The sequence below is a fragment of the Cervus canadensis genome, chromosome 2, assembly GCF_019320065.1.
Source record: "Cervus canadensis isolate Bull #8, Minnesota chromosome 2, ASM1932006v1, whole genome shotgun sequence".
NCBI classification, from domain to species: domain Eukaryota; kingdom Metazoa; phylum Chordata; class Mammalia; order Artiodactyla; family Cervidae; genus Cervus; species Cervus canadensis.
Genome location: NC_057387.1, coordinates 95,308,549 through 95,332,174, shown reverse-complemented (window position 1 = coordinate 95,332,174; position 23,626 = coordinate 95,308,549). Strand labels below are relative to the sequence as shown.

The 23,626-nt window shown below is 39.8% G+C and overlaps 1 protein-coding gene across 2 annotated transcripts in view; it reads right to left on the bottom strand.

Annotated features, from left to right (window-relative positions):
• Window positions 1–1,231: 1,231 nt before the first annotated feature.
• GPBP1L1 (GC-rich promoter binding protein 1 like 1) overlaps window positions 1,232–23,626 on the bottom strand; it is a 61,818-nt gene continuing 39,423 nt past the window's right edge. For both annotated transcript variants that reach the window (XM_043461488.1, XM_043461487.1), the window contains exons 6-12: window positions 14,572–14,644; window positions 13,282–13,475; window positions 6,311–6,451; window positions 5,706–5,864; window positions 4,662–4,786; window positions 3,180–3,282; window positions 1,232–2,130 (exon numbers count right to left, since the gene is read on the bottom strand). In XM_043461488.1, the coding sequence (XP_043317423.1) occupies window positions 1,978–2,130; window positions 3,180–3,282; window positions 4,662–4,786; window positions 5,706–5,864; window positions 6,311–6,451; window positions 13,282–13,475; window positions 14,572–14,644 (948 nt within the window). In that variant the 3' untranslated portion in view covers window positions 1,232–1,977. The remainder of the gene's footprint in view (window positions 2,131–3,179; window positions 3,283–4,661; window positions 4,787–5,705; window positions 5,865–6,310; window positions 6,452–13,281; window positions 13,476–14,571; window positions 14,645–23,626) is intronic.

Below are 23,626 nucleotides of genomic sequence, written 5' to 3'. Positions count from 1 at the left end.
CCTTCACTCGAGACTGGGGCCCGCACAGGCCCCATTCTTGCTGACCAGATCTCCCTGCCAGCTCCCCAAGTAGATAAATCCAACAGAAACAGGAGCTCTGACCTAGCTCCATGTTTCTAAACAAACAGGTAGTGGTTACCCTGCCCCCAGGTGCTTAAGGCCAAGGTATGAGGAGCAGCAGGTTACAAAGTGTTTCAAAGTATGTAATTAAAGTCCAACTCAATTTCAAGTGAGAAAAGGGCTACATTTTAGAAATTTGTTCTGAGAGCGCTAGTTAAGTGGCAAAGCCCAAGACCAAATATACAGGATATGTCTAACTCAACGTACTTCTCATTTCCAATTTATAGTTCATTTAATAGTATTTCATTGATCCTAAGATGCACACTTTTTCATATTTTAATACTGAAATCAAGGTTCGCAATTAATATAGTGTCATAACTGTCAAGTTTTTTGTTTTCCTTCCTTCCTCTATTCTCTCTCTCTCAACCCCCCACATGGCACATGGGATCCTAGTTTCCTGATAAGGAGTTGAACCCTTGCCTCCTACACTGGAACCGTGGTGTCTTATCCACTAGATCACCAAGGAAGTCCCAAGTTTTCTTATTAGTACTCTGCCTTCCTCTCCTTTACAATCTACCAAGCACCATGGTGGTTTCTCTTCCTCTAGTCTCTACCCCTTCTGAAATCTACACTGTAAGACAGTGATCCTAACTAGTGGTTGGGCCTGTTACCCCTTGGCTTGTTGTCTCCCATGAGAGTATAATCTTGGGCTGCTATATCTACTAGGGACCACGTGATAGACAGCTGGTCAAAGAATGCCACTATCAGTGATCTGTTCACTTCTAATTGTCCATCAAATCTTGGCTTAAGATTCCATTTTTAATGTAACTGTTTCTTCTCTTCCCTATTAAGTTGGGTGCTCCTTGCATTCCCAGGGCCTTGCATAATGCCTGGGACACCCTCCCTATATTCTTATTTAGCAGGAATATTGAGGCACAGAGTTCCTTAAAATAGGCACACTGGCAAATACATGGGCAGTGAAAAACAGCGTCAGAAAGGAAATTTGGGTTTCTGGTTTTATTACTGGTAGTTTATTGCACAGGTTTTTCTGCATCAAAAATGTATCTGCTAAAAGGAGAAACAGGTGTGTCTGAATTCGGATTTTCCTCAGACCTCTAAATCCACTTATTTAATTTTAAAGAAAATATACTTCTTACACAAGACAATCCAAACTGATGCAAAATATTTATTCCAAGTTAGTTATTTTATGCAGTAGTTTTCCCCCTCAACAGACTTGTGATAACCACATCTTTTAAATCTGTAAATAATGTTATCAAAATAATCTTAATCTTTGAAATCTCACAAAAATTTATATTTTACAATCCACCCTGAATATCAAGGCTGCAAGAATAACACAACATTTCCTATATCCAAATATTTTACAGCTGTACCCAGAAAGAAAAAAAAAAAAGGGAAAAAACCACATATGCTTGGTTAAGGGCTAACGTTACCCGAGCAGCCAGAAATAAAATAAAATATCCAAATTATTAGCATTAATTTAATACAATTATAACTTCAATAGTCACTTTGTCATTGACAATGATTGCTTGAGCACAGGGGTGAGTGCCCCAAGGGCTGGTAGTAGAAGCTGTTGCTGCAGACCAGTGTCTCCTCCTCTCTGCACTGCCAGCTCCCACCTGTGCATTGCCCCATATATACTGTGTGTATGTGTGTTTTAAAAATCTTTCCCACCACACAAAGTTCTCTCTATTAAGCAGATAACAGGGAAGAACAACAACAAAAGCTAAACAAGCCAATCGCTTGCTCTCTCTTTGGGATATGATTATTTCCCTTGTGCATGAAGTACTCAACAATAACATAGGAAAAGGAAAAGGAAAAGAACGATTTCTTCTGTATAACCCCTAAACACACAAGCTGAGTTTACTGGGTCAGATTTAACTGTGAGCATTTATACGCCTACTTCCAGGCATCGTCATCAGATGTCTCACTGCTACTTGTCTCCGTGTCTGAGTCCTCAAACTCTGCTCTGCAAGTGCTTCTCCAAGGGGAGAATAGGCTGGAACTTCGACTCTGCAAGAAGCCATTCTTTCCAAAGCCATTTCTTCTCAGCTGTGGTTGGCATGGGAAAAAAAGAAAAAGACAATCATCAGTCACTACACTGGCCCATGGGGCCTGGTAAAGGCCAGAAAGCCAAAGTGTTAGTTGCTCAGTCAACTCTGCAACCCCGTGGACTGTAGCCCACCTGGCTCCTCTGTCCATGGAATTTCCCAGGCAACAATACTGGAGTGGGCTGCCATTCCCTTCTCCAGGGGATCTTCCTGACCCAGGAATCAAAACCAGGTTTTCTGTATTCCAGGCAGATTCTTTACTCCTGAGCCATCAGGGAAGTTGGGAAAGACCAGACTTCAGCTCAATTTTAGCCAGAAAGTTCTAAGAATGTTCTTTCTTCTAAGAAACTGAAGATTTCTTGTAGCAGTGCTTTTTGAACTGTAGTGTGCAAATGAATCACCTAAGGATTTCTTTAAAATGCAGACTGATTCGGTATGTTTGAGGTAGGGTTCAAGATTTCTTATTTCCACAAGTTCTCAGGTGATGACAGTGATAGGGGAACAGAGTTCTGAGTCCTGAAGTCTTTATGTCAGCCTATACTTTTCTTTATAGGATTTAACATCACTGTTATTTATACTTTAAATACATACCACCAGAACTTAAGTTCCATGAGGTTTGTAGGGACCTGGCAGTGTTTTATTCAGAGAAAGAATCTAGGCATTTGTTGAAGAAATTCAGAGAGACTATTTGGTTTCTTGGCTCTGGGAATCCACAGGGCTGCAAGCATAGCTGCTTCCCCAGGGACCAAGGGCTCAGCCCATAACCTTGGAACATAGCCTTGTGATTCTGATGAGGAGTTAGAGCTTCCAGGATGAAATAACATATTGCTTTCTGTAATCTGCTAACCACTGACCTGGTTTCTGTGTCCACCACTGGAGATCGTTATGGCCTGGGATGCTCCTCTGTATTTCTACAATGGCGACTTATTTACTGTTTTCTTTCTCAAGATCCTTCTCACACCCAAAACTGGGACTTCCCAAGGGCAATGACTGCCCTAGCACTTTTTTCTCTTACTCATTAACTGGTCTCCAGCGAAGTTTACCACATACCTGCTCTGTCTTCATGTGGAACTCTCTGAGCTCATCCTCTGTGAGGGGAAGACAATTCTCGTCGTTTTCAGGATACTCCTGCCATCCCATTGCTTTCAGTAACCTAGTAGAAGCAGGTCAGGCAAAGAAAACACAGCTTTAAGTGGGAGGGAAGCCCTTAACTTTCCACAGAAACTTTCTTGTCCAGGGACAATGGTATCCGCTTAGAGAAGAAACGTGGGTTTTATTCTTTATACCCAGTAGGATAATCTTTAATTATGACTACTTAGGTGCTTGGAATTAGATGGTGGATCTCCACAATTGCTCTTTCCAATCTCAATAGATGCAGAAGAGGCCTTTCACAAATTCAGCACCTATTTATGATTAAAACTCTTCAAAAAATGGGCATAGAAAGGACCTACCTCAATACAGTAAAGGCCATATAAGTTAAGCCTACAGCAAACATTCTCAATGGTGAAAAACTGAAAGCATTCCCCCTAAGCTCAGGAACAAGACAAGGGTGTCCACTTTCACCACTATTATTCAACATAGTTTTGAAAGTCCTAGCTACAGCAATCAGAGAAGAAAAAGAAATAAAAGAAATTCAGATGGGAAAAGAAGAAGTAAAGCTTTCACTGTCTGCAGATGACATGATACTGTATAAGATAATATCAGAAAATTACTAGAGATAATTATGAATTTAGCAAAGTTGCAGGATACAAAATCAATACACAGTTGCTCTTTCCAGAGCCTAAGAGTTATAGAGAACTCTTATGTTGAAGCCCCAGAATAAAGAAAAGAGTCAAACTGTCCCATAGACAAAACCAAAGAAATCTCACTGTCTCCTGTGAGCAAATCAGCACATAGCCACATGTACCTAAGTTCTTATTTTTCTTGACTGCACAACACAGCATGTGGGATCTTACTTCCCTGACTAGGAATGGAAGCCATGCCCCTGCAGTGGAAGCATGGAGAATTAACCACTGGACCGCCAGGCAAGACGCTCTGAGTGCTCTTAATTTCACGGCATTGTGAACCCCATAAACATGTGATCTTGTTTACCCCTTTTTAAGTTCCTCTGGACAGGAGCTCCTTTTCAGGAAGGTACCTGGCAGGTCCCATCTGCCATCCAGTTGGCCGGACACCTTGGCTCTGTGTTCAAGGCCCTCATTTAAAGAAGAGGCCTCATAAATCTCGAGAGAGCCCAAAGGGGCCACCATAACAGCTCTAGGAAACAGGTCTCACCCACTCCACCCCTTCCAACCTAAGCCATAAATTGAGTCTGAAACTGAACTACAAGAAAGCCTTGGAGAGAAGCATGTGGAAAGCTGGTTCAATCTATAAAGGAATACACCCAGTGGGCAACAGGCCAACCTGTGGCCCACAAGAGAACAAGCTGTGCTGCTGTGGGCACTTCTCTCTATACTTGAAGTGCAGCTGTCTTAAGTATGTTCAAACTCCTTGTAGGTCATACACAGCCTTGTGTATCTGATCTTCACTTACCTGTGCTCTGCTTCCAAAGAGTGAGAGAGGACCTCCCCTTCCTCTTCTACAGGGAGAGCAAGACCATTCTGATGACAGCCTTCCTCTCCATTTTCCTTTGGTTCAGGTGTGCTGTTGTCCTCCGACTGGAGGACAGGAAGGAAAGGAAGGACATGTTTAGTTTAATAATCTATTGGAGCAAGATAAGTAATCTTAAGAGATTAAGGAGATGCTTTCTACCTTGGCCCACAGGTTTTCCCCACTTAAAAATGAGAACTTGCTCATCTTGCCAAGATTTCCAAAGGATGCCAACTTGCTACCATCTTACCTTCAGGCTAGGTCAACTGTGGCAGAAGTTACAAGCTGCCTATGCAGTATCAATTTTCTATTCTTCCTTACTGATTTGGACTAAAGAACCAATGTGCTAAGTTTTTAAAAAGTTCCCTTTCCTAAACTTCTTCGCAGCTAGGAGTGGCAATTTGACAGCTGCCCACTTAAAATGTGAGTGGAAATTGCAGGGGTGGCTTTTAAGAAAGCATTTTAAAAAGGACATCCCTCTTCCGGTTTTTGGCTTTGTCCTTTCCATAACTAGAAAGTGGATGGGAACACAAGTACCCTAGTCCAAAGTAACCAAAAGTTAGAAGTTTCCTGATACTACAGATGCCATTACCTCTTGGACTAGGAACCTGCTGCAAGATACAAAAACAAAAACCCTTGTTTTATGGTTCTGTTTGTCAGATTTTCTTCCATTACAGTTAAATATAATCCTTAAAAAAAAGCTTCTATAGTTTACCAACTTCTTACAGCAATGACCAATTCAAGACTCAAGCAGTGCTGCCCTGTTTAAGAGCACCAAGTCCCAAGGCCACTATCATTGAAATGAGCCATAATCTGAAATATGCTGAACAAAGAACTGAGCTCACTTTTATCACAAGCTGTTACTCCTATAAACAAATCTCTGTACTTAAAAAAAAAATGTGCCATATCTTTCTCTCTTAAAAACAAAAAGTACATATATAATGCAGAAAAACACTTATGTTGCCCCAGAAGAACCCACAGTCTTACATCTTCCAACTTCTCACACTCTCTGCTCTCTGAGAAGTCTCCATTCCGGTCATCCTTCAGAGTCTTCAGGAACTCGCTCTTCCTGTCAGTAGTTCGGCGGGTCAACTTGGTCAGACGAGAGGAGCTGATCTCAATCGGAGGAGTGGTGCTGGCGGGGCTCTGGGCAAATACCACAAACAGGTTGTTCCTGGCAGTAAACGTAAGTACTGGGATTCTCTAGGCCACTTCTACATGGTAATGCTTTCCTGACTCTGGCAGTCTGTTTATTACTGTCTTTTATCAAAAATAAACTATCCTTTTCATTTACACAGAGTTCAGTTCTGCAGAGTTTTTACAGTTAAAACCAGATGGTTTAAATAGCACCTCTCTGATCTTTCTCCAGAGGCAAGCATAAGGCCAGTCTGACACTGGCCAAAGACCCCACCCAGCTACCGCCTATCTTTGGATGCTAATGGGAATCACCAGTAAAGAAATGACTCTGAGCTAAGCATAGCTACAAAGTAAATGAAGTTAGAGCTATACATACCACAACACTTGTCTCAGTTTAAGTAAATGGGGAACGGCAACTTCACAAAAAAAGGCTGCTTTCCTTTATCCTCACTCACCTCTTTGGGAGAGCTTAAAACTACACCACCAGCCAGTACTACTGGTTTGGTAACAGAGATTGGACTGGTAAAAGCAGACTCTCGGCTAGAGGAAAGGGGTCCTGATTTGTGTTCCATTCTGTTAGCTTTCCACGCACTGGCCTACATAGGAAGAAAGAACAATCAGTCAGAACAGCACACAGACAGAAGCTCAGCTTATAAGATCACAAAGCAAAGAGTGAAAAGCTGTGGAAATAGTATGTGGAATGTTATGTTGGGAATATGAAAGCTCACCTGTCTCAACACGTTTGGAAGGTATACAACCTTGAAGGGAAAAGGTAGATAGGAATCAGAAAAGCCATGGGATATTAACAGGTATAGAGAGCTCTAGTCCAATAAGCCTGGGAGATGCTAGGCTGAATATAGTTCCACAACAGGTTTCTTTTACTGTGCTATTTCACAAAGCATTTTCATGTACGTGAATTGAGAGGCAGATATAATCTACAGCATTTTCTAAACTCATTTGACCCCCCCAATTTTTTGTTTTTGTTTTTTAGTGGTGTGTTGTATGTTAACCTTTGAAGTAATCCTGACAAACCCCCACCCTCACAAAGCACATCAGAAAAAATGTTGTTTTCTAAGAACTCTGATGGCAGGAGGCTAAGTTACAGGGCAGAGTGGGCAATATAAATGGCTGGATGATCCTGGTTTAGTCCAGAAGCTCTTCCCTTGCTCTGCCTTGTGGGGTCTGGGCCCATTCTGTCACTCTGGCCCTGGCCCCAACTCAAATGGCAACATAGTGTAGCTAGAATACTCATTTTCCCCTGAGTCACACAGCCCATCTGAGGCACATCACTGACGTCAGGCTGAAGAAAGTAAAAAAGCCTGTTTTTCCAAAATGAAACAATTAGAACCAAAAGACCTCTAGGACAAAATAAGGGTCTGAGTGAAAAGAGCTTCATTCTTGTTATTAAAGAAGATACTGTAGGCTTTAGGAAACTTAAGAGGTCCATATACCAGATACTCGTTGTAGTTTATTTAATCCTTAACCCAATCAGATATAATTATGATGTGGAATCTTTACTGAGAATTATACTGACATTGTGTGTCAGTTGCTCAGTCATGTTCGACTCTCTGAGACCCCATGGACTGTATCCTACCAGACTCCTCTGTCCACGGGATTCTCCAGGCAAGAATACTGGAGTGGGTTGCCATTCCCTTATCCAGGGATCTTCCTGACCCAGGGATCGAACCTGGGTCTCCTACGTTGCCACTAGGGAAGCCCATACTGACATTAAGGAAGTTACATAATTTGTCCAAGGTTACTCAACTGGTATATAATACTGTTTTCCACAGTGCCTCCAAAAACAACATGCAAGTCAAGAAATAGGCAATGACCCAACTAGAATGGAGATTAATTTTTTTTCTTTCACTGAAGAAAGTCTAAAGATGGCTGCTTATTCAGGCCAAATATCAAAGACACAGTTTCCCAGAGTTGTACAAGGTCACCAGATACCTTGACTCTGTTAATATTGTACATTATCCACACTTCAATCAACCAGTAAAATAAAGGAGAGGGGAAAAAAACCCCATTAAAATGAACCACGTATCAACCGTTTTCTTTTTAAAGTATCTTCTCCTTCCCTCCAAACCAATCTCAACTCTCCACCTCAAACGGTCATGCCTTTTCCTACTGGACAGAAGTCAGAAGTTACTAGAGCCAAACTCTCCCCAATTCCCTTCTTTGCACCTCACGTTCCTTTAATAGCTCCACCCTACCTTTCTATCATTCTACATGTTTGTTCTCATTCCTTTGTGAATTTATCAATTATTTCTCCTTTGTATCTTTAACCTCCTTTCTATTAAGTTGAAGCTAGGGGGAAAAAGATTTTCCTTTTTACTACCATCCTTTTATTGCCGAACTTTTCTGCACAGGTCAGTTATCTGCTTTCACTTGCTGATTATTACTATTTAATTCCCTGTAACACACACTTCTATCCCCATTTTAATAAAACAGCTCTTTCAATGAGTAAGCAAAAATTCTGTCTTCATATTCCATTCAAAAGCCAGCTTTAAAAAGTCTGTTTTTGTAGAAATGAGAGATTGCACTTTACCCATCTTTTCTGAACTCTTTTCCCTTTTTTGGGCTTCCCTGGTGGCTCAGATGGTAAAGAGTCTACCTGCAGTGTGGGAGACCCCAGTTCGATCCCTGGGTTGGGAAGATCCCCTGGAGAAGGAAATGGCAACCCACTCCAGTATTTCCTTTCTCAGTTCCCTGATCCTTCAATCTCTTCTCACTTCATAATTCCTTTCAGTCTTTTCAGTGGGTATAGGCATACTCAGTACTTGCCAACTGGAATCTGTTCCCAGGTGAACTTAATTAGAAAACCTAGTTACTTGTAATTGTCTAATCATTTAAGTTGTTAAAACCATATAGCTGATAATATGACCCCTAAACTCTCACTTGAGTTTTTATAAAGACCTCCATCACTTGGCTTTAGTCTTCAAGTCCCACCACTTCCTAACTACCTGCCATTCATACTTAACCACTTGTCTTTTTCCAAACATGGCATGTTTTGCTCCCCCACCCACTTTTTTTGGGTAACACACAGTTCCTCTGCCTGCAATGCCTCACCTACTTGCTCCCTAACAAACTCCTACTGTTTTAAAACTACAGTTTGTTGACTACTTAGTCAACTACTGACTACTGCCTACAACTATTGACTACTGCCAATACTATATTCCAAGTACTTAGAATGGCAGGAAGTCTGACTCCAAAACCAGAATTCTCATCTTCCTCTTTCTTTTTTATCCTTCACCAAGATGGGAAGTATTCTGGGGCAGTGTAAACAGCCCTAGCTGAAGTCAGACAAATCTAGTTGAAGAATCCTGACTCCATAATTTTTTTTAGGATTTGAAATAGCTCAACTGGAATTCCATCACCTCCACTAGCTTTGTTCGTAGCGATGCTTCCTAAGGCCCACTTGACTTCACATTCCAGGATGTTTGGCTCTAGGTGAATGATCACAACATTGTGGTTATCTGGCTCATGAAGATCTTTTTTGTATAGTTCTGTGTATTCTTGCCACTCTTCTTAATATCTTCTGCTTCTGTTAGGTCCATACCATTTCTGTCCTTTATCATGCCCATCTTTGCATGAAATGTTCCCTTGGCATCTCTAATTTTCTTGAAGAGATCCCTACTCTTTCTCATTCTGTTGTTTTCCTCTATTTCTTTGCATTGATCGATGAGGAAGGCTTTCTTGTCTTTCCTTGCTATTCTTTGGAACTCTGCATTCAACCTCACATTACATAATTTTCTACATCCTAGGATTAAAGTAAATATTTTATGTAAAAGGCCTAGTGAATGTCCTGGAACATAGTAAGATGTCAACAAATGGTAGTTCTTCCTTTGTCACTTCAAAACCCATTTCAAATATGACCTCGTCTGTAAAGACTCATGAGGACCCTCTCCAAGAAGGCAGTACAATTATTTTTCATATCTGTCTCTTCACTATATCTCAGAATAAACCCTTTGAGATTATTTTTGTGCCTCTAGTGCTTTTAAACTTAGCTTTTAAACATACAGATACTTAATGTTTAATAACTGTTAAACACAGAGAGAAAATGAATGAATGGATACATCCACATCTGCCTATTAGTCATCTCCTCTCCCCATAGTATCCTACATTCAAGAGTCCCAGAACCACTCACATCAACTTTTTCCTGAAAACTTTGCGTTCTTTCTTCTCTAACTTCAGTGAAATGGTTCCACAATTATCCCAGTTTCTGGGGGAAGAATGCTTAGTGTCCTGTTTTCTTGCTTTTATTTGCTTCCCACTGTGTGCCATCACCACCCCTCTTCTCTGTTCACTTGCATCACATCCCTGTTCAGGCTTTACTACCTTTTGCAAAGGCAGTTAATAGCAGACTTTACACTGGTTTTCCTATCTTCATCTCTTCTCAACTCAATTCCCCACAACAAGGCTAAACTGATCTTAAGCTCTGTGTTATGACTTTTCTCCTTGTCACGTCTTCACCCACAGAAGATTTGAGACCCTGAGGCTATGACTTTGTCTCACTTATTTTCTTTTTCTTCTACAGTTTAACATAATGTTTGCAGATATTCCCAATGAAGTAACACTTATGAAAACTTTTTAAACTCTCAAAAACCCTTAAGAGACAGGCATTACTACCTTCATTTTATATGATGAAGTTGAGGTTCAGAACATTAGAAACTTGTTCAAGGTTGTAATATAAAGGACTTAAGTGTCATCTGTCTACTCACAAGTCCTGCTGTTAATTTCCATGCTAGGTTCGTTCTTTATAGGAGTTGCTCTCTTGACTGAATTCACATTCTTTCCCTTCTGTATCAAAGGAAATATTCTAAACCCCTTTTAAAAATAACTCCACTTGTCAATCAGTGTATTCTTCTTGGGTCATGTTCCTTTAATGACCTTTCAAGTAAATTTAAAGTCCCCACAGGCTTCTTCCTACAGATTTTCTTCATCCTTTCACTTTTCTAGCACCTATACTGTTTCCTTTTACTGTCAAGTTTCAAACGTGCCACTGCCTTCACTTCCACTCATGTAACTATAGAATCCTCTGAAATCTTGTTTTTCAGCGTTACACTACTCTCCTAAAACCTCGACTCAGAGTCACCAAAAACTTTCTAACTGCTGAGGTCCAAACCCCCTCTTTTCAGTTATTGCCCTTGTCAGCAGCAACTGACAAATGCTGACAACCCTGGCTGCTATCTTAAACTCACCCTCGCAGATTTGTGATAGCTTACCATTTTTTCTATGTCTGAGTACAATCTCTTAATCCTATTAACTATGTTGTTATTTTCCTAATATTTATTTATTTTTCCCCCTAATATTTATTAAATAATAAGTATTTTCCCAAGTCTTATTTTCCTATTCTTTACTCTTGTATCCTCTTTCCCTTGGTGATCTTTTCTACCCTGAAAAGCTTCATTATCACTAGGATAATGACCATCAGTTCTGATATTTTTCCAGTACTACCAGGCAATTAGAATGGTTCATTCATTATCCCTCAAATATGCCCACTGTTTTCTATTTTCAAAACATTTTACTTAACCACCTCTTCTAATCTGTAGTACTTTCCAGGCTTTTTCCTATCTAAATCTTGACTAGCCTCTAAAACTCTGTTCAAATTACATTTTCTCCGTAAAATTTCCCTTGATGGTTGTAGTCTAAGCTGATCGTGCTCCTCTGAACAATGTAAAGAGTGTTTTAATTTAGTTGTTCCAAATCTGTTTAAGCTTTGTTTCTAGGATTTGTTATTTTATTTCATATACAATCATATGACCTTATACTGTTGTATCTTGTCATCCCAATTAAACTTTCAGCTCATGGAGGCTCAGGACCAATGATGTACTTCTTTGTGTTGCTCTTAAGCACAAAACAAGTGTTTTGAGTCTCAGTCGTGTCCGAGTTTGTGACGCCCCATGGACTGTATCCCACCAGGCTGCTCTGTCCATGTAATTTCCCAGACAAGAATACTGGAGGGGATTGCCATTTCCTCATCCAGGGGATCTTCCAGACCCAGGGACTGAACCCAGGTCTCTTGCACTGGCACACAGATTTTTTACCACCGAGCCACCAGGGAAGCCTAAACAAGTGCTGGTGCACAGAGAAAAGTGAATTAATGCTCATTAGTATTTTCTCTCAGTAACACAGTAAAAACTGTTTCCTTACAGTGGCTAGAATTTATTCAAGCAATTATTGTGTGCTTTTGTGAGAATGCTAGGGATACAAACATGGAAAAGACCTGAAGCCCTTAATGAGATTACACCAAGTGAAGAAACAGATGCAATAAATATCATGATTAGAGACAGAATGCTATTCAATCAGCTACAACACTTAATTAGATCTTTAGACGTATGTGACAGAAAAGGATTCACAGAGAGGATGACATAAACGTGAAGGAAAATCTCCTAGGTAAGAGAAAGAAAGGGCAGTAAAATATAAAAGACATATTGGGCTTAGACTATACAGAATTATACATGCCAGTGCTAAGGAGTCTGGACATTGTATTATAACATCAGTGGTTGCTAAGCTATGACCCATGGGCCAAAATTGGCTTGAGGACTACTTTTATATGACCCATAAGCTAATAATGTTTTGTTTTGTTTTTTCCCCCCAATTTTTAAAGGGTTGGGGAAAAAAAGAAAAAGAGTATGTTACCAAAAGGTCATATGTCATTATGTGACCAACAAAGCCTAAAGTATGAATTATCTGGCCCTTTACAGATAATGTTTAGCCTGCCAGGCTTCTCTGTCCATGGAATTCTCCAGGCAAAAATACTAGAGTGGGTTGCTAATCTCTTCTCCAGGGTATCTTCCCAACCAAGGAATCAAACCAGGGTCTCCTGCACAGCAGGCAGATTCTTTACTGTCTGCCACCAGGGGAGTGCTAAGTTATCCAACAACCCTTGGTATACTGATGGTATGGATCACTAAAGGGACTTAATGGGAAAGGATGTAATATATTCAGACTGCTTAAGGATAACCATTCTGACAGTTCAGTGGAAGATAAACAGAGAGATGAGGCAGTAGAAGGGTACACAGAAATTGTGAGATGACGAAGACATAGGATATCATAGAGGAAAAAACTGACAGAGACTTTGTAACTGCTTGGTATAGGGGAATGAGTGAGGAGGAGGAATGAAGCAGCAGCCATGGTATTCAGCTCACTGATAGATAAATGCTGATATCATTAATGAAAACAGCAAATCAAGAGAAGCAGGTTTGTAAGATGAAGCTAGAGTATGAGAGGCCTACTAAACATGTAGTTGGCAGCAGTAGGGCAGTAGAGAGTTTGGAGACAGAGTAAAATACTATACATATAAGTTAATGGTACCAAATGAATATCTGGTGAGCGACTCAACAGGAAAAAACAAATTTACTAAATTCTTATTTATTCTCCCACCTCTGCTATATAAAGTTCTGAAACTGATTCCAAATCATACCTTGGATGGAGGTGGTACAGGCTTAGGAACCAGGTTCTTATAGACACTTGGAACCATGGTTGACGATTTGTTTCCATTTGCATGGTGAGATCCTGGTGAGGTGAATGCAGCAGAGAAGGCAGCAGCAGGATCTTCTTTGGAAACTTTTTTGATGACTAGCATTTTGGAGGGTTGCTTGGCACTAGGTGGGTTTTCTGTGAAACACAACAGTGGAGAGCAAAAGAATGTCAAACCTTTTGGTTAACACACAGCATAGTTCAAATGAAGGCCTCACTTTCAACGAAGAGCTAAGAGTTGTGACTGAGTGACAAACATTTCCTGGTGTGCACTTCACAGATATTCTCAAAAGTGACACTACTCAGGAACCATAAGAAAAAAGGCAGTATGTCAAACACTTGATTCTGAATTCATACTCAACCAAAAAGCCCAAAGATGCCATCAATCTTTCAGGCGTACAACATGTCTCACATGTGGTGTGATCACTCAGGCATATACCAAACAAGAATATATCCAAGGGTAGCAACTCCTGTCAGCATGAGAATAGAGAGAGTAGAGAAAACTGGAAAAAGGAGTCTGCTATGGGACCTTCTGATGAGGCGAACTGGAGCAAAGCTATTCATTAACAAAAGGGAAGTGGTACAACAACCGCCCTTAATTCTGCAACTCGGAATCCAAACCCAGTATTTAGATACACTAAAGCCTTCCTAATAAGATGCCTGGCTACTGAATAATATAGAAACCAGGAGAGTAAAATTTGTAAATGCCAAACATCCCAATGCCACAGGATCAGGTTTGGTTTGAAATATACTGATTTGTCTAGTAACTTTTTATAAAGCTAGTTATTCCCAACATATACATATAAATGTGTGTATTTATAGGTTTTCCCTTACCTACACAACAATCATCATTTATAACTGCCAAAAACAAAGACATCACCACCACAGTCAGCAAACAGAACCTGGCTGAACAAAATGTTCTATAGGATGTGGTATTATATAGCCTATCAAAGAATACTTTAGAATCCATTTGCTTAAAATCTGACTTTCAAATTCAGGGTTCTACAAGCTCTCAATTGTCTTTATTCTGACTCCACTACCTTTACATCCCAAAAGAATTTTCGGGGGTGGGGGCAGGGGCAGAGTAACAGTTAATAGGTGTTAGTTACCATGTGCAAATGGATGAGATGAGAAACCAGAGATAAAGAAACAAAAAAAGAGATAAAGAAATTATTCTCCTCTCCCTGCTAAGATAAATTTAAAGTTTTGCCTTTAAAATGGCAAATCTACCTACCCCACACTCCAGAAGGGGTCCCAATAGGTCTGCATGGCTGATTCTGTTTGCCAGCTTCTGGATTCAAAGAAGGCTACGAAAAAAGGGTATATTAATGGTTGATACAGAAAACTAATCATTTCAGCACTTTTTGCAAAGTAACCTTCATCATGGAGCCTATCAAATAACTATTTATCAGCAGCACTTATTTAACACTATATTCAGAATTAACAAACAAACAGATGATGTTGAAATGCCAATCAATAGGTCTTACATTGATCTCAGGCTCTTGTGGCTTTCATTTCCTTTAACGTAAGAGGATTAAAAATTAAAAAAAAAAAAAAAAAAACAAAACCAAAAAACAAAAACACACTGTGCAAATTCTCATCTTCCTATAGGATATATATGCCAACTAAGGAGAAAGCTGAATGAACAAGAAAGTAGATCACTTTTCTCAGATTTAAAGAGCACAATCTGGTCAGTGAAATGTGTAATATCCATAGCATTTTTAATAAGACTGCTTTAGGGCAGAGGCACATCATGTGCTAGGGACTGTGCTAGGAATTTACAAAGGCAAATAAGAAGAATCCTAATCCCCACAAGGGACAGTCTTCCTACAAAGATAAACTTGCAGCCAAAAGTACAATAAAAGGTTATAGGTGCTATGATAAACGTTCACATTAGGGAAGGGGTACTAAGGAAGGAATACTCAATTCTACTAGAAAGAGAAGTTCTATCGGAAAAAGTTTCATTAGAGGAGTCCTTAATGATGAACTCCAAGGCTGGAAAATGGGTGATTCCAGGAACAGAATGCTCAATGAACACCAAGTCAGGAAAAACATGAAAAAGAATCATTCAGAGATCTGCACACAGCTCAACATCAGTGCTGGGAATGAGAGGCCCTTTCTTTGGGGAAAAAGATGTCTGGCAAAACAGGAAAATGCCAGATTGTGGAGCAGTTTTAAGGGACGTTGAATCTTATTCTTTAGGAATCGGGATTCACCTCTCATGAAGAGTTAACGTGATCTGATCATTAGTTTACAAGTCTGGGAGCAGCTTGAAGGATGTATTTCATGGCTTTTAAGTATCAACTAGGAGACTATTAGGAGACCAATTTCATTGTTCAGAAAACTACGAAGGTGACATGAGTACAGGAAGAGATGACAGGAAGGATCAAGAAGTGTTAAGAGCAACAGACTCAATAATGAACTGTATAGGGAGGATGACATTGGTGTCCAAACTTCAACTTTACAACCTGGTACAGAGTAGGAAAATGGCCTTTGGGCACAAATGACCAGGAGACATTAAACAAACAAACAAACAAGAGAAACAGATACTCAGACTTGACTACAGAGTCTGAATCAAAATCTCCAGGAGTGGGGCCCCAGCAGGTGTGTTATTTTCAACCTGTCAAGAGGAGATGGACTAGCATAAAACAAGCACAGACACAATCTGAACTATTAACTCAGTATACAAATAGACAGATCTGTGACAGAAAAAGGACAGGTAAATACACTCTGGATGGAACAGTATGGGCAGGAGGAATCTACATGGCTGTATATTCTTATTTGTTTTAAATAGGCCTGTATTCTTCATATTCTATCTAGAGGTCTTGGAAACACTGACCTATTTAGTTGGTTATCTTTGATCCATCTCTACTAATTTTTTAAAATAGTAAAATATAACAGACCCAGAAGACTGCATAAAACAAGCGGGCAAAGAGTTCTTGTAATCACCACTCAGTTTAACAGAACATCACCAGCCAAACTAGAAACATTTTATAAGCCTCGTTAAATTGAAAACAAAACCAAAAAACACTTCTTCCCTCTCTTAGTTTCATCCAAAAAACATCTCATATATATATTTCTCTAAGTTACTGAAAAATATCTTATATCTCTGCTTTTCCTATAAATTGGTAGTCAGTTCTAGAGACTATAGGATCCCCTCGCCCTTTTTTATTTTGGCAACTACTTGCTGGTTTTGTGTTTCCTCCTTCAGTTCAGTTCAGTCGCTCAGTCATATCCGACTCCTGCGACCCCATGAATCGCAGGCCAGGCCTCCCTGTCCATCACCAACTCCCAGAGTTTACTCAAACTTATGTCCATCGAGTTGGTGATGCCATCCAGCCATCTCATCCTCTGTCATTCCCTTCTCCTCCTGCCTTCAATCTTTCCCAGCATCAAGGTCTTCTCCAATGAGTCAACTCTTCACACGAGGTGGCCAAAGTATTGGAGTTTCTTTCAGCTTCAGCGTCAGTCCCTCCAATGAACACCCAGGACTGATCTCCTTTAGGATGGACTGGTTGGATCTCCTTGCACTCCAAGGGACTCTCAAGAGGTCTTCTCCAACACCATAGTTCAAAAGCATCAATTTTTCGGTGCTCAGCTTTCTTCACAGTCCAACTCTCACATCCATACATGACTACTGGAAAAACCATAGCCTTGACTAGACGGACCTATGTTGGCAAAGCAATGTCTCTGCTTTTTAATATGCTAGCTAGGTTAGTCGTAACTTTCCTTCCAAGGAGTAAGCGTCTTTTAATTTCATGGCTGCAATCACCATCTGCAGTGATTTTGGAGCCCCCCAAAATAAAGTGTGACACTGTTTCCACTGTTTCCCCATCTATTTGCCATGAAGTGATGGGACCAGATGCCATGATCTTAGTTTTCTGAATGTTGAGCTTTAAGCCAACTTTTTCACTCTCCTCTTTCACTTTCATCAAGAGGCTTTTTAGCTCCTCTTCACTTTCTGCCATAAAGGGTGGTGTCATCTGAATATCTGAGGTTACTGATATTTCTCTTGATTCCAGCTTGTGCTTCCTCCAGCCCAGCGTTTCTCATGATGTACTCTGCATAGAAGTTAAATAAGCAGGGTGACAATATACAGCCTTGACGTACTCCTTTTCCTATTTGGAACCAGTCTGTTGTTTCATGTCCAGTTCTAACTGCTGCTTCCTGACCTGCATATAGGTTTCTCAAGAGGCAGGTCAGGTGGTCTGGTATGCCCATCTCTTTCAGAATTTTCCACAGTTTATTGTGACCCACACAGTCAAAGTCTTTGGCATAGTCAATAAAGCAGAAATAGATGTTTTTCTGGAACTCTCTTACTTTTTCGATGATCCAGCGGATGTTGGCACTTTGATCTCTGGTTCCTCTGCCTTTTTTAAAACCAGTTTGAACATCTGGAAGTTCATGGTTCACGTATCACTGAAGCCTGGCTTGGAGAATTTTGAGCATTACTTTGCTAGCCTATGAGATGAGTGCAACTGTGTGGTAATTTGAGCATTCTTTGGGACTGCCTTTCTTAGGGGACATTAATCTAATGTCTGGCTGTACTTCTGTTTTTGTGATGTTGGCAGACACTGATGCTCATAACCTGAAACTATTAATTCACTACAAGCTGCAATACAATGATCTAATTTTATCATCCTTTCCTTATAAGCTAATATATGTACTTCTACAATTCAGTGGTAGAATTCATATGGAAAAGATCAAATACATGCTTGTTTCTAGGGTGAGGTATCATTGTAAACTCACAGCTTTAATCATATTTAATGTTATTTAAGGGCTTCCCTGGTGGCTCAGTGGTAAAGAATCTGCCTGCCAATGCAGGAGATGTGGGTTTGATCCCTGGGTCCGGAAGATCCCCTGGAGAAGGAAATGGCAACCCATTCCAGTATCTCTGCCTGCAAAATCCCATGGACAGGGAAGTCTGGCAGGCTACAGTACATGGGGTTGCAAAAAAGAGCTGGATATGACTTAGTGACTAAACAACAATGTAAATCAAATACTTGAAATTACCCTTAATTGATGCATGAAACATCCCATGTTTGGCCAGTGGGAACCTCTTAAATTTGGCCTCTGAAACCTTTTGGTACAAGCCTAGTTGTCTTTCTTTCTTTGCTTTATAGTATAACAAAACATTCTAAGCTTATCTGATAAATATCCTGTCCAGAAATGGCATTTCAAGACCATGATCTGGGCACTAGGGACATTGTTATGGTACTGGTCATTGTGTTCAATAGTTTTTAGTGGATAGAGCCTGGAAATGCTCAAACATGTGCATACACACACATTTTGAAAGATTAAATACCTCATGGCTTAGTGATATTTCCAATTCAAATTGAGGGCCTTGGGCTTTTTACTAAACATCTTCTATTTTCTATCTGTATTTCCTTTCTTATACCTCTGATTTTTAAGAACACAAAATATAGAATATGCATTTAGTTACTTTATCCCATATTACAATAATCTCAGATAACAATATCAACATTACATCAACATTATGATTAATAAAATGTTCTTACACACTGTTTATTTGTGACCTTTATAAATGAAGATAAGCGTGACAGAGTATAAAATGCTTGGCTCACATTTTCTTTGATTGAGTATCCAGTTAATTCACTGACTTGGGTTATAAAGCTTTGTTGTCAAAGTGTATCTGATTTTTTTTTTCTTTTATAAGTCACTTGTTCTTTATGTCTTGATACACAAAGGATGACTGGTCTGGCTGTCCTTTCAATTTGTAGCTTCAAGTCTTACTGTATTTCATGAAATTATTCTTGAATTACACTTTTTAGCACCTACATTTTTGTTACTCTTTTTTTTGAAGGGAGAGCTTTTGGATTTTTTTTGTCAAATTACTGCATCTCTTTTTTTCAATTCTAAATTTCAATCTATTTGTTTCAGCTTCATTTAAAGTTTCCTTTAATTCTTGAAAAACACTACTGGTTTATTGTCTTGTGCTCCTTGTTTAGTCTTCATTTTTCTGAACTTTTATTGTTTCTTCCCCAAGTTCCAGCACTGTGAATTTTTCTGGTTATGTTTTTCTTGTACCATTTATTCAAATTTTAAAATAGCAGGTTATGGTTCCTGTCTGTATTGTGTACATCTTGCAGGTGTACTTTGCATGATCTATAGAAATGATATTCTGTTCCTTATTATCTTCATCCTTTCATGATATTCCATTTTTATGTGATGAATTTTTGTGAATGTGGATCAAGATAGCTTTCTAGTATCACTCTTTATAGCTCTCTCTTTTGTTGTTTTCATGGAGTGCTCAAAAGGACTATGGCATACTTTCTTTGATATCCTAGCTCACCACCCCCTCCCCAAGCCTTTTATATGAACCTTTTCTTCCCTTTGTCTCTATTGTCTGTCTCTGCAGCTCAGTCTGGGTTCTATTTCCAATGGTTTTGTTGTCAGTGAGGGGCTTTGTTTTGGAAGGGAGCACTGGCTAGTTATGATTAAAAGGGATAGAACTTTGTACTGGTTATCATTTTACTGCCTCTTGGTTCCAGTCATCCTTTCTGCTTGCTCTATGTAAATTTATCTGGGCACTTAAAAAAAACTCCCTTTGTTAATTTGCTGGCATGGTAATTCTGTCAGTAGACAGCAAGGAGAGACTTTTGCTTCTTGTTCCTGTGTGCTTACTCAGCAGACTCCTGCAGTATCCTGCTCCCGCTCTAAGCTAGGTTCTAAAGTGCAAGTGAGTGCTGACTTGAGTGGTTTTATAGCATTGACATCTCCCACAAACAGCTTTATGAGGTACTCTAAAGGGGATATTTCCAGTATGTTCCCTAAAGAAGCACCTTACCAACTGCTTTGCCATTCAGTGAACCACAGCTAAGCCCTTCCAACAAGGTCTCAATCTCAATTTTGGGCGTGGTGATGGGGCAACAGAGCACTCTTGGGCACTCTGTCTTAGCCCTAGGGTGAGTGGCAGCTCCTTGGATCTGTTAACTTGTTACAGAATTCCTTGGAATTCTATATATTTAAAAAAAAATTTATTTATTTGGCTGTATCAGGTCTTAGTTGTGGCATGCAGGATCTTCACTGTGTCATGCCAGATCTTTTGTTGCCTGCTATGCATGGACTTTAGTTGCAGAGTGTGGGCTGTCTAGTTGTGGCACACAGGCTTAGCTGCTCCACAGCATGCAGGATCTTAGTTCCCCAATCAGGGATCAAATTTGCAACCCCTGCACTGCAAAGCAAGACTCTTGACCACTGGACCACTAGGGAAATTCCAGAACTCTGTATTCTTTATATTATTTAGAGTTCTCTTTACTTCTTGCTAGCCAATGATTCATTACCCCATTTGTTACAGTTCTTTATATTAACTTTCCTTGTTCAAGTTACTCAAAGATTTCTCTCTCCTAATTGATCCACTTAGACCCTTCAAACCACATCCCAGAACACCTCTATATTTACTAGTTTTGGGGATATGGAAAACCACCCCTAATTTCTAGCTGCTGTTCTCAAATGTTCTCTAAGCTTTCCAGAATAATTACTGGCTCTTATGAAAATCCTGGGGTTGCTCGATGCCCTATTGTTTCCTTCAGTTTCCTCTGCACAAATGTTACTACCTAATTATCATTCAAGTTTTATAGCTTTTAGTGATTTGCCCCTGTGCTGCAATACCTCACTTTATTTTGCTGTAGATGATGTCCATGTCATTTCTGGCTCTTCAATCCTGTAATTTCAGACTTAGAAGTAATACAAAAAAAAAAAAAGAAGTAATACAAAGAATTCCTATATATCATGCCATGCATTTAGAATCTCATGTCTCCTGCTTGGCAGGCAGATTTTTTACTATTGACACACCTGGGAAGGCTGTTCTAGAATGTCATATAGATGGGATCATGCAGTATGTACTCTATTGTGTAAAGCTTCACTGAGATTCATCATGTTTTATCCAGTTATTCTTTATTACTGAGTAAGTAGTCTATTAAGAATCCATCTGCCAGTGCAGAAGACAGAAGAGATTGGGTTGGGAAGATCCCTTGGAGTAGGAAATGGCAACCCACTGCAGTATTCTTGCCTGAAAAGTTCCATGGACACAGGACCCTGGCAGGCTACAGTCCGTGGGGTTGCAAAGAGCACAGCATAGTATTAAGTAGTCCATTAGATGATTACACCACAATTTTTCTATTCCTGTTTCTATAGACATTTAAATTGTTTGCTGGGAATTCTCTGGGAGTCCAGTGGTTAGGACTCCATGCTTTCACTGCTGAGGGCCTGGGTTCAATCCCTGGTTGGGGAGTTAAGATCCTACGGGCCACATGGCATGGCCACCAAAAAAAAAAAAAGTTTCCAGTTTTGTGTTATTATGAAAAAAATTACAATAAATGTACATAGATTTCCATTTCTCTTTAGTAAATACACAGAAGTACAAGTACTGGGTCACCAGATTTATGTTTAGTTTTATAAGAAACTGCCAGATTTTCCTTTTCTCAAAATGGCAGCACTACTACACACACCTACATGAGAGCTCCAAGTACTCAAAAATATCACCAAATTTAGTGTCCTCAGACTTTTAAATATTAGCCAGTTTGTAGAGCAATATCTCACAGTGGTCTTAATTTAAATTTCCACACTTCCTTTATGACTAATGACACTGACCATTTTTTCATGTGCCTACTGGCCATTCATATATCTTCCTTGTGAAACATTTGTTCAAATTTTGTTTATAATTTTAAAACACTGATTTGTAGGAGTTACTCATATTATGGGCACAGGCCCCTTTTCAAATCTATGTTCTGCAAATATTTTCCTGAGTCTGTGAGATAAGAGCAGAAGTCCTAAGTTTTGATAAAGCCCAATTTATCAATGTTTTCCTTTATGGTTACTGCTTCCTAGGTCCAAAGAAATCTTTTTTAAAAATCCCCTATGTGAGAAAGATATTCTCCTAAGTTCTCTTCACTTCAGGCCTTACCATAGGTCTATAATCCATCTCAAATTCATTTTGTGTATGCTAGGTGATAGGAGCAGAGAAGATATATACCCATACCTATGTGTGTGTGTGTGTGTGTTAGTTGCTCAGTTGTGTCCAACTCTTTGCAACCCCATGGACTGTAGCTCGCCAGGCTCCTCTGTTCATGGAATTCTCCAGGCAAGAATACTGGAGTCGGTTGCCATTCCCTTTCTCCAGAGGATCTTCCCTACCCAGGGATCAAATCCGAGTCTCCTGCATGCAGGCAGATTCTTTACCACCTGAGTCACCAGGGAAGCCCCATCTATATCTAAGAGAAAGTATAGGTGTAGATGGGGAAGCCATCAGGGAAGCTACCCTGGTAGCTCAGTTGGAAAGAATCTGCCTACAATGCAGGAGACCTCAGTTTGATTCCTGCATGAGGAAGGTCCCCTGGAGAAGGGATAAGCTACCCACTCGAGTATTCCTGGATTTCCCTGGTGGCTCAGACGGTAAAGAATCCACCTACAATGTGGGAGACCTGGGTTTGATCCCTGGGTAGGGAAGATCCCCTGGAGAAGGGTATGGCAACCCAATCCAGTATTCTTGCCTGGAGAATCCCATGGACAGAGGAGCCTGGCAGGCTACAGTCCACAGGATCTCAAAGAGTCGGATATGACTAAGCGAATAAGCACACACACACTTGCAGCATCTATACCTATATATAGATAGATACACAGTTCCAGCACAATTTGTTAAAAACATTTCTTTCTCCACTGATTGGCTTACTTTGGTACCTCTGTTGAAAATCAGAGGAACATATTAATGAAGGTTTATTTCTGGGCTCTCTATTCTGCCCTACTATCAATCTATATGCACAATAACGTCACATTATTTTGATTACTGTTGCATTATACAAAGTCTTCATGTTAGCAAGTATAAATCCTCCGACTGTTCAAGATTGCTTTAGATATTCTAGGTCTTTTTATTTCAATATAAGAAAGCATGCTTGCTGGGGTTGTACAGTCCATAGAACTGATGTCCTAACCATGTTGAATCTTCTAATTCAAAGCCTTCCATTCAAAATGTATCGTTTATTTAGATCTTTACTTTCCCTTGGCAATATTCTGTGGTTCAATATTAATGTCTCTCACATCTTCTGTTAAATTTATTCCTAAGCAGTTTTCAAAGGTTTTTTAAAATTTTGTACAAAGCCCTCTGTATACATATAAGCTGTTGAGTTCTGATCTGTGGATTCAATCAATTGCATATCATATACTGCAACTGTAGTATATACTACTGAAAAAAATCTCCATACAAGTGGACATGCAAGCTCGAACTCTTGAACATCATGTTGTTCAAGAGTCAACTGTATATAAAAATACAA